The sequence below is a fragment of the Populus nigra genome, chromosome 3, assembly GCF_951802175.1.
Source record: "Populus nigra chromosome 3, ddPopNigr1.1, whole genome shotgun sequence".
NCBI classification, from domain to species: domain Eukaryota; kingdom Viridiplantae; phylum Streptophyta; class Magnoliopsida; order Malpighiales; family Salicaceae; genus Populus; species Populus nigra.
This window is the reverse complement of record NC_084854.1, coordinates 26,876,206-26,889,811: the sequence shown is the minus strand read 5'-3', so window position 1 is coordinate 26,889,811 and position 13,606 is coordinate 26,876,206. Positions and strand designations below refer to the sequence as shown.

General features: G+C 36.0%; 2 protein-coding genes and 1 long non-coding RNA gene across 3 annotated transcripts; 1 reads left to right on the top strand and 2 right to left on the bottom strand.

The window, feature by feature from the left end:
* Nucleotides 1-2,724: 2,724 nt before the first annotated feature.
* On the top strand, nucleotides 2,725-7,571 carry LOC133689210 (ATPase 8, plasma membrane-type-like). The gene is made up of 13 exons (XM_062108998.1): nucleotides 2,725-3,017; nucleotides 3,118-3,474; nucleotides 3,573-3,887; nucleotides 3,992-4,318; nucleotides 4,417-4,536; nucleotides 4,652-4,774; nucleotides 4,863-4,967; nucleotides 5,092-5,401; nucleotides 5,499-6,013; nucleotides 6,096-6,269; nucleotides 6,369-6,551; nucleotides 6,645-6,820; nucleotides 7,120-7,571. Exons 1-13 carry the CDS (start codon nucleotides 2,985-2,987, stop codon nucleotides 7,214-7,216), a joined length of 2,835 nt encoding a protein of 944 aa, XP_061964982.1. The 5' UTR covers nucleotides 2,725-2,984; the 3' UTR covers nucleotides 7,217-7,571.
* Nucleotides 4,973-7,159, bottom strand: LOC133689211 (uncharacterized). The gene is made up of 3 exons (XR_009841273.1): nucleotides 6,617-7,159; nucleotides 6,156-6,536; nucleotides 4,973-6,030 (listed from the first exon to the last, which is right to left on the bottom strand). It is a non-coding gene; the product is annotated as an uncharacterized LOC133689211 (long non-coding RNA).
* Nucleotides 7,572-7,748: 177 nt separating the features above from the next.
* LOC133689047 (oligopeptide transporter 3) lies at nucleotides 7,749-11,675 on the bottom strand. Its single transcript, XM_062108757.1, has 6 exons — nucleotides 11,076-11,675; nucleotides 10,657-10,754; nucleotides 9,462-10,031; nucleotides 9,129-9,384; nucleotides 8,811-8,993; nucleotides 7,749-8,718 (listed from the first exon to the last, which is right to left on the bottom strand). The coding sequence occupies exons 1-6, from the start codon at nucleotides 11,586-11,588 to the stop codon at nucleotides 8,104-8,106; spliced, it is 2,235 nt and encodes a 744-aa protein (XP_061964741.1). The 5' UTR covers nucleotides 11,589-11,675; the 3' UTR covers nucleotides 7,749-8,103.
* Nucleotides 11,676-13,606: the final 1,931 nt, after the last annotated feature.

Here is a 13,606-nt window from a genome sequence, read left to right as displayed (position 1 = left end):
ATGGCTAGACGCTTGAAATCTTAGCGTGGTTTTTTTATTCCCTAGTAGAAGAGATTATCTTGATGGCATAACCGTGGGAGGTTCGTCTCGAATTCCTTCATTTTTCCATTAACGATTATAGCAATGACTTTGGATGTTGATGGATGTGGTTTCTAGAGTCAGTGCAAAATTTCTCGTGGGCACTGATCTTGAACTGTGGCCAGATTTGGATTTAGATCCCCCACAAGAATGCATGTGTTGAAGTCTAGTCGTTAAGCATGGATTGCAATTGAATGCTGGATGAATCTTAGCCCTTTGTTTCACATACAAAAACTTATATAATCTTCACGAATTCTATTGCAAAACAAGAAGATATTCTTGATTAGCATGCATTTCTGGTTTTTAAGGCTAATATCATAGATATTAAACCTGGTCTAGACTGGTACGTCTACCTGGTGATTTGCCCGCCAACTTGGGACCTGACTTGAGCCGGTTTCATATTAAACTTGACTGGGAGAAATTTGATCAAAGTATAGTTTGAATTTAAAAAAAAAACAATGACATTTTAATAATGCTATGAGCAAAGCAAGTGGCAGTGAAAAGAAATTTACCATGAAGGATTTTATTTTTCAAAGTAGCATGGTAATTTTTTTTTTTTGAGGAAATAGCAAAGGTGAAAACTTGTTTTAAAAAATATCACAATTTAAAGAATTGTAATTGACATATCATGCATTTTCGCAATTTTAGAGGATAATAGACGCCTGCAACTTCTTGGAAAAGAAAGTGCGAGGCAATTTCTCTAGCCTTCTCTATCAAAAAAATAAAAAATAAAAAATAAAATTATAGCCATTCAAGAAATTATATTCAATCAACTTAGTTAATAAGATATGACTACAAAATAAATTCAATTATATAAATTCATAAAAACTCATTCTAATTTATAAGATAAGAATTTGACAACATGTAGATAATTAAGATGTTTAATATCTGATAAATTAAAATTTCAACCTATCTGAAATAAATATTATACAACGCTAAGTCAAAAGTTCAAGATTTAATTAAGAATCAAGCATTGTGCAATGACTTACTTAGTTTTTTTTCTTAATTCAAACCCTTATTTAATACCCTTTGAAACCCAAAATTATCCATCAGTGTCAAATTAAAAAAGAATAAAAATCATTGCATTCCCTGATGCCACGGCAAATTAAAAAAAATTCCCTGACACAAGTTAAAGAGTGAGTAAATGATTGCATTCGCTAGATGCCATGACAAACAAATTCACGATCGAAGAACAGATGGGTAGAGGAATCAAGAACAGCATGTTTTTGTTACATGTGCCTGTGATCAGCTACTCCATCATTTGTGCTCAAAGCATCATGAACAGTTGGCCATAACACAATGCTCCGAGCGGAGAGCAGACTGTTTAAAATCTTGGACCGGTCTCATGCACCCTGGGTATTCAAGCAAGTTGAGTTCTCTCAAATATAGGCAATCGAGAGCTTGTTTCGGTGGTTAAGGAATCTTCTTGAATGTATAAAATCTATGTATCTGTCTGGTCTTAGTTGATGACGTAAGAGATGGTAAAGAATATATTTATTTTCGAGCAAGAAAAATCTTTAAATGGTCAAATAATAATGTCAAATGACAGGCTTGGGAGTAACGAAGGTTAGACTGTCCTTTTTTCTTTTTTCTTTTTCTAATAAATGAGAGTTTACTGGTTTTTCTTGAATGTATCAAGTTGATGTACGGAATGCGTCTCTAAGAATTTATTGATTATTTTCTTTATTTTTTGAATTCAATTTTTGAAGTTATATTGATCCAAGAGATTTTACTATGCAAGTGAAAGATGTATTTTTAATATCGTTAATTTTTTTTAATTAGCATATAAACTAATTTGACCTGGGATGGAAAAATAAGTTGCTAAAAGAATTGAGATTGAATTTGCTTTTAAAAAAAATTATTTTAAAATTATATTTTAAAATAATTTTAATATAATAATTTTAAAAATAAAAAAAATTATTTTAACCCATTTATATAAAAAAATTACTTTAAAAAATAATCTTATGAACACACTCATTTCATGAAAAACGACGTCATCCTAGGATCATGGTACAGTACAGTTATTACGGAAGAAATCTCATGTCTGAAATGACAGCACAAAGGTAGTTTCTTTTTTTAATGGCAATTTTAGTCCTTCAGGTATTGCAATTTTGGCTCATCAAACCCAACGGCTCCAAAAAATGTAATTGAGTCCTTAGACTTTTGTTTCAAAGCAAGATTGGTCCTTAAAATGAATAAAATGATTTGTGCAACGTGTCAGAACTTTAAAGGCCACAACACTGAATATGTGACATATTCCTAATACCCAAAAAAAAAAGGTATTTCTTGTAATTAATTAAAAAGTATCTCTATGAAACTTTTTTTTCACCTTGTACACCCAGAAAAAAAAGATTTAAATGAAAAAAAATCAATGTAAAAATAAAAAAAATTATTTTCATCAAATATAATAGTCATTTATGTTATCTTTCTTTCTTTTAATTATTTTTATCAAAATATTTTATTTTTATTTTAATTGTCTCCAAACCAAAAGTTTAAGAATCCGATTTGTGTTGCTGGGAACAACTAGGTTTGATGTGCCAAAATCACAATACATCGAGGACTAAAATTGGCCACCGAAACATTTTTAGCATTTTCATTTAACATCACTAAAATTTCCAAATTCGGAAACCTTGGCAAACCACAAAAGCAAAACTAACATGTCCGAATTCGGCGAGGCTTCACTCCTTTGATTGTTAAGGATGGAAGATGGTTATAAATACTAATGAGCTTTGTCAAGAACAAAATGTTCCTTGTCGGAATTATCAATTGTTTTCTCACAATCCCTGCGGACTCTTTGATAGGCCAGTGAAACAAAGAAACCGAGGAAGGCCTATTGAAAGAGACTGTAGAGCTAGAACACCAAGAAATTATAACAAAGCTTAAGGTTCTTGGTTTGATCTTTCACCATGGAAGATATAAAGAATGAGAGTATTGATCTTGTAAGCATTTCTCATCATGTTTTCTCTTTGAATCTTGCTTCTTCTTTAGGTACCTACATATTGACAAATGTTGTGTTAATTTGTTTTTGTGTTTGTGCAGGAGAAAATTCCTATTGAAGAAGTGTTTGAAAAGCTAAAATGTACGAAAGAGGGGTTGAGTACAACAGAAGGTGAAGAGAGGCTTAGGATCTTTGGCCCCAACAAGCTTGAGGAGAAAAAGGAGAGCAAAATCCTCAAGTTCTTGGGCTTTATGTGGAATCCTTTGTCGTGGGTCATGGAGGCAGCTGCCATTATGGCCATTGTTTTGGCTAATGGGGGAGGCAAGCCACCGGATTGGCAAGACTTTGTTGGTATCATTGTGTTGCTTATCATCAATTCCACCATCAGCTTCATTGAAGAAAACAATGCGGGTAACGCCGCCGCCTCTTTGATGGCTGGTCTTGCTCCTAAAACCAAGGTAATATTTGTCCAATATCCTTCCTTGTACATGGCTGTTACTTTCATTAGCAGCTCATAACCTCATGTAACTCATTGTCTACATAATTAATCCTACAGGTTTTGAGGGATGGAAAATGGAGTGAGCAAGATGCAGCAATTTTGGTACCAGGAGATATAATTAGCATCAAGTTGGGAGATATTATCCCAGCTGATGCTCGTCTCATGGTAGGTGATCCGCTCAAGATCGATCAGTCTGCCTTAACTGGTGAGTCCCTTCCAGTCACAAAGTATCCCGGCAGCGGGGTTTACTCAGGATCAACCTGTAAGCAAGGTGAGATTGAGGCTGTTGTTATTGCGACGGGTGTTCATACCTTCTTCGGCAAGGCAGCTCACCTTGTAGACAGCACCAATAACGTCGGTCATTTCCAAAAGGTATTGCTTATTTTTACTTCATTAATTAATGAGAATCTAAATTGATCACACAGAGATTTGTTTTACAGCTGTTTTTTTTTTTGTGTGTGCAATCTATTTATCAGGTGTTGACTGCTATTGGTAACTTCTGTATCTGCTCAATTGCAATTGGTATGCTGATTGAGATCATAGTGATGTACCCAATCCAACACAGGAGGTACAGAGATGGCATTGACAACCTCTTGGTGCTTCTCATTGGAGGTATCCCTATTGCCATGCCCACAGTCTTGTCAGTGACAATGGCTATTGGATCTCACCGCCTATCACAGCAAGGTGCCATCACCAAGAGGATGACTGCCATTGAAGAAATGGCTGGAATGGATGTCTTGTGCAGTGACAAGACTGGAACTCTCACCCTTAACAAGCTTACTGTTGACAAGACTCTCATTGAGGTCAGTGATCGTAGCCAAGTCATATAATCTTCAAGGGACTTATCTTACACGATTTCATACGACTTAAGGTTCGGTACTTTCTGCGTTGGTAATTACAGGTGTTTGTGAAGGACATGGACAAGGACACGCTTATATTACACGCTGCCAGGGCTTCTAGAACCGAGAACCAGGATGCCATTGATGCTTCAATAGTTGGGATGTTGGGAGATCCCAGTGAGGTATGCAATTTAATCCCATTTTTATAAACTTTTAGTTCTTGTCAGTTTGTTTTCGTTATATTTCCTGGAGTCATTGAAATGGAAAATTTATTTTGCCTTCTTGTGAGCTTTGTAGGCAAGATCAGGAATCATAGAGGTGCATTTCTTGCCCTTCAACCCTGTCGAAAAGCGCACTGCAATCACCTACTTTGATGGAAATGGTGATTGGTATAGAAGCAGCAAGGGAGCTCCCGAGCAAGTATGCATTCCAGTGTGTTTTAACTCTTATTTGAAAACTATCCCTTGTACTGCCGCCTGCGGGTAGTAACTTTTCATTTGTTTGCCAGATTATTGAGCTCTGTGAACTCAAGGGGAATATTAGGAAAAAGGCTCATGAAATCATCAACAACTTTGCTGACCGTGGCCTTCGTTCCCTGGGAATTGCTCGTCAGGTACATTAATCTAACAATTTCTTTGCTACTTGTTTCATAATATTACTTGGAATCTAACAACCTAGGTGAACTTTTTAGCTCAACCATGTTTTGATGAAATGAACATTTTTTTTACTGTTTACAGAGAATACCAGAGAAGAACAAGGAAAGTGCAGGAGCACCATGGGAGTTTGTGGGTCTCTTGCCTCTTTTTGACCCTCCAAGGCATGATAGTGCTGAGACTATCCGCCGAGCACTTGACCTTGGTGTCAATGTCAAGATGATCACTGGCGACCAACTGGCAATTGGAAAAGAGACTGGCCGCAGGCTTGGCATGGGTACCAACATGTATCCTTCATCATCCCTCCTTGGTGATAACAAATATGAATCAATTGCGTCCGTTCCAGTTGATGAGCTCATTGAGAAAGCTGATGGGTTTGCTGGCGTCTTCCCGGGTAATGGGATCTTTATTAAACCTTGACTGGTACAGCAAAGAGTTTGTGTTTGAGTACTATTTAGGAGACCTAAATAATGTGAGCTTTGGATATGCAGAGCACAAATATGAGATTGTTAAGCAGCTCCAAGAGAGGAAGCACATTTGTGGAATGACAGGTGATGGTGTTAATGATGCGCCGGCATTGAAGAAGGCGGACATTGGTATTGCCGTGGCAGATGCAACTGATGCTGCCAGGAGTGCCTCAGACATTGTCTTGACAGAACCAGGATTGAGTGTGATTATCAGTGCTGTGCTGACAAGCAGAGCCATCTTCCAACGGATGAAGAACTACACAATCTATGCTGTTTCCATCACAATTCGTATTGTGTTGGGATTCTTGCTTGTTGCACTTATCTGGAAGTTTGACTTCTCTCCATTCATGGTCCTCATCATTGCCATCCTCAATGATGGAACCATTATGACCATCTCCAAGGATAGAGTCAAGCCATCTCCTGTCCCTGACTCCTGGAAGCTTGAGGAAATTTTTGCCATGGGCGTTGTCCTTGGAACCTACTTGGCAATTATAACCGTGCTGTTCTTCTGGCTTGCTCATGGCACTGACTTCTTCTCCGTAAGTGAATTGGTACTCTAAATGATAAAAGTTCAGATGAAGTTAAATTGAAACAAATACTAAAACTTGATGATGTTTGCAGGATAAGTTCGGCGTGAGGTCAATCAGAGGTAAACCAGATGAGCTTACAGCAGCTCTTTACCTTCAAGTGAGCATCATCAGTCAAGCACTCATCTTTGTGACCAGGTCAAGGAGCTGGTCCTTCACTGAACGCCCTGGTCTCTTGCTTGTCGGTGCCTTCCTTGCAGCGCAATTGGTTAGTACTTTGATCTCTTTCCCCCTTCTACTCCCAGCCGTTATCTATCCATTAACATGATCACCGTAGGAAGCTCTAACTTATTACTTCTCCATGAAGGTGGCAACTGTCATTGCTGTGTATGCAAACTGGGGATTTGCAAGAATCCAAGGCATCGGTTGGGGATGGGCAGGAATAATCTGGATTTTCAGCATTATCACCTACATCCCTCTTGACATCCTCAAGTTCATCACCCGCTATGCATTGACCGGGAAGGCTTGGGATAATCTGCTAGAAAACAAGGTTTTTAAACTCAACAAAATCTGATTTGCTATTTCATTTCACAAACTTTTTTCTTATTGCATTACCTCTGTGCTTGTTTAAAAACCAATCCAGACTGCTTTCACTACCAAGAAGGATTATGGAAAGGGTGAAAGGGAGGCTCAATGGGCTACAGCTCAGCGCACGCTTCATGGTCTCCAGTCCCCAGAAACCATGAAAAATGACAAGGCCAGCTATAGGGAGTTGAGTGAGCTCGCTGAGCAGGCAAAGAGGCGTGCCGAAGTAGCAAGGTAAGTACTTAGCCTGCACGCACAGTAAAGAACTAAAGGTCATTCCATGATGGAAATCCTTTAACTTACCATCTGGAAGGTAAAGTTTAGCTGTACCAAGGTTAGAGCGAGAGGGATAACTTGTATTTTTTATGTCAGTATCTGACAAGTATGATTAAAGATGGACATGCATGAAGATTAGCCCTCTAAGACCTATTTCAAGAAGTGAAAATCAAGCTCATGATATTACATGTAGTCATTTATCTGCAATTTCTTTTCTTGAAGGACACAAAGCATATGAACTAGTGCTAATGTTGCAGGCTAAGAGAGATTCACACATTGAAGGGCCATGTTGAGTCAGTGGTTAAAATGAAGGGGCTTGATATTGAGACCATCCAACAACACTACACAGTCTAAAGAAATTAAAGAGTTTCTATTAAGAATCATATGCAAGTAAGATAGAGACAGTTGAAAGAAAACAAAGCAGCTAACTTGAAGCTGCCTTTTCTGTTCCCTGATCATCTGTTCATTTATTAATATTGTTATTATTTTTAGCTTAAATCATAGGAGGAATATTCAAAAGGGTGAGATTCTATAGTTGCCTTTTGAAAATTACAGAATACTAGTGGAGAACTGGTATATAGAATGAAGGACTGCAGGGGCTAATATGCTATGTATGTCCTTGATTAGGATAGCGAGCAGCTTTTGCCTCTTTCATTGTATATTTTTTTCTCATTCCAGTAATCATAATAAGCTTAATCTACAGCATTAATATCTTGTTATGCTATAGAATTTTAGTTCTTTTTTTTTTCTGTATACTAAAGTGATAGGCCAATTTGTATGAAAAGACTGCACGAGGCATCCTGCTGAAAAGCATCTGTTGTGATATTCACTCAAATCAGTTGATAAGTAGCCAGCATTCAGTGCTGTATCAAGAACAGTGAGAACATGACCCAAAGGAGAATGCAAAGATTTTATTACCAAATGGAAAATTCCCTATTTTGTGAAGGGCATTCTCTGCTACATATAGCAAGTAAAAAACATCTCAGTAATTCACATTACAGGACGATCAAGGTTGGAATTTGGTAGGGATTCACTGCTAGGTTGAGAGAAATTACTGCTAACAGCTGTAAGCTGAGAACAGTAAATGTTCATTGAGGAGGCATAAAGAGGAACATCATAACTAGCACTTTCTAATTAAATGGAAAGAAGCATGTACAAGCATGGAAAATAAAAATGGATTCTTAATTGTTCTCTATCTGCTCGCAATTTCTTATCCATCTCTTAAATGGCTGCGTGGCTATTTAAAAGACTGGACATCCTTTAACTACAATCCCCGGTGCTGTTGGACACGAAGCCAAAGGACAGTGATCAACTTCCGTACCCCACCATTTCAATTCTTTGCCTGAATTCTGCACAGCGAAGAACAATAAAACACCCATGAAAGCTGTCCCAGCATCCAATGCTGCAGATAGGACATAGTTATACTTCTGCCACCAGCGCTTGCGATATCGAAAGACAAAGTAGTTGAATATAGTTCCAGTGACAAGCCAGCTTGCGATGTTGGTGGGAGTTGCAGGTGGCATTCCAGCAAAACCGTAAGATATTACTGGTATATTTATCAATGCAATCCATTTCTTTTCAGGGAACATTTTGCTCAGTACCCAGAAAGGAACCGGTAAGAAAGCTCCAATGAGGAACAGCCATACCAAGTTCCTGTAGAGGCCACCAGGTCCAAAGAGCCTCCTTGGTCCAATGAGGCCCCAGATTACAGAAGCATCAAAAGTGACTCGGTACTTAGGACACGTCCATGGACTATTAGAATCAAGTACATCAGTATCACAGATATTTTCAATGTTCTCCAACATCCACCACGCAACTGCAAGATTGAGTGTACCAGCAACAAAAGTCCCCACTAGCTGAGGAAAACACCAAATCTATGGTTAATACTTCACACTACTAAAACATGAAATTTCAATGCCCAAATGTACAGGTTTCTGCAATGCCATACCTGAGCTACATACATGCACCGTGGTGGAATTTTCATATAGTGTCCAAGTTTAAGGTCAGCTAAGAAAGAAAGAGCATGGATCGTGCTAATTCGTCCATAAATCTTGAAAAGCAGGTTTGCAATTGGTTTTCCTGGAAGAACATATCCAATCATGAACTGTGCTATTATGTCATACCCAGGTTGCTGCAATGTAAACACTACATTATGAGATAAAACAGAAATACCCTCAACTAAGATTTGGCTGTCCATTAAAAGCAAAGTTTCCTATGTCTAAGAGGGCAGATAAGAAAAGACACAATTTAAAAAAAATTGGCATACCTGATTCGTAGTTGCTTGAATAACACCAATAGGAAGGGTAACAAGCCAAGCCAAGGCAAAGGCAAAGAGCATACCCCACCATCGCAGCTGCACAGTTTCTTTCCAAACAAAAGACATTAACAACGAGAGGACAACACTTCCTATTAAGAGAATATAAAACCACCAATCAGGAACTTCTTTGTAAGCTTTCATCAATTTTGAATGAACATCCAATTTCACATTCTGCACTGCTCTTCTACTTTGCCTCCAAATATCCCTGGACAATGGAAAACACGTATTGTCATTTATTAAGATCCAGTGATAAGGGAACCTATACTTGTATTACCAGGGTACCTTCCGTTAAACAGCGCCACATGTGTGAGGGTTGCTGTGAACCTTGCAAATCCTGATCCAATTGACAGGGCAAATAGAGGGCTCAGATAGAGCTTGCTATAACTATCATAAGCAGGGATGTTAAGTTGAAAATCTGGGGTCAAGATCTTTGTAGTTTCATATTTTTGTCCGCTAGAAGTGAATAGCTGATTAGAAAATATTGGAAACTTCCGAGCATCAAAAGTGTTATATTTCCAATAACACAAAGGGAGTATTATGTAGATGAACATGATAAATCCAACTGCAACATTGACAATGGAAGACCAAGGAGCGACAAGAGGACTGCCATGGTAGGCTGAAATCCCAGCCCAATCAAGAGTGAAGGCACCGACACCAAGGCCGTGGTAACCTGACCCTACTTGTTGAGCCGTGATACTATGAGGCCATACCCAGCACACCCATGAGAAAAACGTCATGATTGGGAACAAGTATCCAGGGACTGTATAATAGAGAAAGCTTGCTGTCATGGCAATGAGGAAGAATTGCATCCTAGTCAGGCCTTTACTTTTCGGATCCTTTTCATGCAGTGCTCTGTAGAGACAAGATTGTTAGCATATGACAACATTATTGCCAAAAGTTACCTACGAGCTAATCACATATGAATGTTTTCACTTAGACTATTTTTCTTCACCAATGACCTTCAGGAATATGATCCCACATGCAAATTCATGACAAACAAAACAAATTAAGAAGGCATTTCATTCTCTGTCAACAACAATCCAACGTCAGTAGCATCATGCACTTTGTCCCCTAAGGCAAGAACAGATACAGAACAGATTCTCAAACAGTGAACATGCACTTGAATCATATACCAACAAGCTAAAGTAATGCAACTAGAATTATAGTCATAGTCAACTTTTCAATGTCCTTTTACTCAGCCTCTATTTGTATTTTTAGAAATATTCTGTCGAGTGCATCTTCAGTAATGGAATTTAAACCACAAGCAGTCTTTGGATATGTTGAAGAATAGATCAACTATCACCATCCCTTCAAAGATTTACCAGTTGTCAAGAAAGAGCATAAAATTTATGATTCTAAAAGTTAAAGCTTAAAGGCTTTAAAAATTTTCTGGGTTCTGTATTTTCACATCAACCAAACAGATATTTTATAAAATGTAGGGCCAAGTTAAAAAAGAGAGAGAGAGAGAGAGAGAGACCTGAACAGAGAAACCTGAGCAAGGTTTGAAGGCCACCACATCTCAACAGGATAAACCAAGTATCTCCTTAGCATCCCAGCCCATCCATATCCCAAAATCTGCAGATCAAGAACCAGAAACACAAAAATCAAATGAAAATCTACAATTAAATGCACTAATAAAACAAAACTAAATTGAAAAAAGATAGCTTTTGGTTGAAAATCAAATGCACAGTAACCATATCCCCTGCATAATGCACATTAAAAAACTAAAAATAAAAAGAACCACAAAAAGTTTAGAGTCCAACCAACATGCAAATAATCAAATCCAATTTTCTAATCATATGAAAAAAAAATCCCCAGTGTTTCACTACCTCAAAATCAACCATGACTTTTGAATCTAGACACAAAATCAGAAGCAAACAACACCAAAAGAATTACCTGAGTAGTCAAGACTATGAACAGCCCACAAAGGAAGCTCAGATTCTGCTTATAATAAGCCTTCATAACAGTAATGGCACCAATAGAGTAAGCATCACCACCACCAAAAGACACACCACAATTAGCAAAGATAGTTATAATCACATGTTCTTTCATATTAAAAGGCCCTGGATTCAAACTAAAACTCCACCCCAAAATCCTATAATCTCTAGTGGGCAAAGTCTTAGCCATAAACTTCCCTATAGGCAACACAGCAATTTGCATAAGAATGGCAGAGATAGTGAGTGGCTGTGTACGGTAAGTGAAGAAGGTGTTCAAAAAGATAAGTATTATGCATGAAGTTAAACCCAGAAACCATGCACGGAAAGTCAGGACAGGAAGTGTTGGGTCATCAGTTTCAGGCACAACTAAGGCCACTTCCTCAACAGGACATCTTTCATGTTGTTCTTCTGCTGATGAATCTAACCCTAAACCATTTGTGTGTTTCTCATCCTTCCTCTCTGTAGTTGCCATTCTTGAACTAGAAAGACACAAACAGAAGATCAAAGATCACTTCTTTTCTCTCCTGTAAGAAAAAAAAAGTTTGGTACTTTGGATGTCAGTCTGGTTGTGATATATAGCTGAGAGAGTGGAATATTTTTGTGACAAGAATGGCCTTGGAAAATAGTGTTTTTACCTTGTTGGTAATATTTCTCTCTCTTTTTTTTTTTTGAGAGGTAATGAAAGTTCAAGGATGTTGACTCCATGGTTGACTAATGTGATGACTATAATATCCTTTTGGGAATTTTTGTGTTCTCGATGGCTCAGGCAGCATCAGCAGCAGCCCATGAAGAAGAATATATCATTAATTAATTATTGATTTAGAGACCGTTAAGTAATACGGTACAAGCCGGTTTAAAAAAAATCAGATAATCAAAATCAAAAGTTTTATTTTTACTGTTACTGCAACCGTTCGATCCCAAAAAAATCAGAAGCGACAAGGTGGTTTTAACATTACGTCTAAGCTGTATTTTTAAAAAAATGGTTTTTTTTTAATTTTACAGTAATTTTATTATTATTTTAGATTATTTTAATATGCTATATCAAAAATAAATTTTTAAAAATAAAAAAATATTTTAATATTAAAGCAACATCTATCTTACTTTTAAATTAACTATAAATTAAAAGGCATTAGCCTTTTACCGTGGATTATACAGTGAAATTCAAAATGAAAAAGTTATTGCATTTAGTTATAGGTTTTTTTTTAATTAATTTTTTTGTTTATTTTGTTAATATTAATTTTTTTTCTATTTAGTTATCATACTCTCATAACACAGATCTCAGGTTTGGCAAGTTAACCTGGTTTGACGGGTTAACCCCGTTGATTTAGATTTTTTTTATTTTTCTTAATTAGTTTTTATCTTTCAATTTCATCTTTTAATATCGATTTGATTGAGAATTAAACTTTAAGATTTGTTTTGTTTACTTTTTATTAAATTATCGTAATCTCATGAGAGGATTTTAATGTATCTTTACTCGCAAAGCACTATTCATTGGAATAGTGCTTTGCTTTTTTGTTTTCAATTAATTTTTTTAATTTCTTTATTTAATATTAAAATTTATTTTATTTAAGTATCATATTTTCATAACGCAACCTTACAATAAGACCCACATCCAAGGCTCTTGGGTCTAGTGTTGCAGCCAGATCTACTTAAACTTGGGTCATACAAGTTTAATATTATTATTTATATTGAAAATATTATTATTATTATTATTATTATTATATTGCTAATATAATAATTAATAAATTTGAAAAAAAAATATTATTAGTTATAGATTTCTTTTTTGCTTTTTTTTTTCACTGTGGATTGCACTGTGCAAATCCACATTGAAAGGCAAATCCAAGACTCTTAGGTCTGGTGTTACAACCAAACCTAAACCTCCTGAGTCTGACGATGCAGTCAGACCCACTTAAACTTGGGTAATGCAAATTTAATATTATTATTAATATTAAAAATATTATTATTTGTATTATAATTAATATTGCTAATATAATAATTAATAAATTTGAAAAAAATATCATTAATATTGAAAAACAATCATGAATTTGATTTGAAGGGTAAACTTAAAAACTATAAGAACCTGGGTCAGACATGTTTAATATTATTATTAGTATTATAGATATTATTATTAATAAATTTGAAAAAAAAATATTATTACTATTGAAAAAAATCATATATTTGATTTGAAGGGTAAAATTAAAAATTATTGTTGTTGTTGTCGTCGTTGTTGTTGTTATTCTTATTCTTATTATTATGATTATTAGTGTTATTCTTATTCTTGATATTGTTATTGTTTTTAGCATTATTAAATTTGAAAAAAAAAGTTATTATTATCGAAGAAAAACCATAAATTTGATTTGAAGGGGTTAAAAACTATAAAAATTTTGGTCAAACAAGTTTAATATTATTATTATTATTATAAATATTATTATTATTATTGTTATTAAGGAACCAAACCCCAAAAACTTGGGTCTAGTTGGGGGTGTCAGA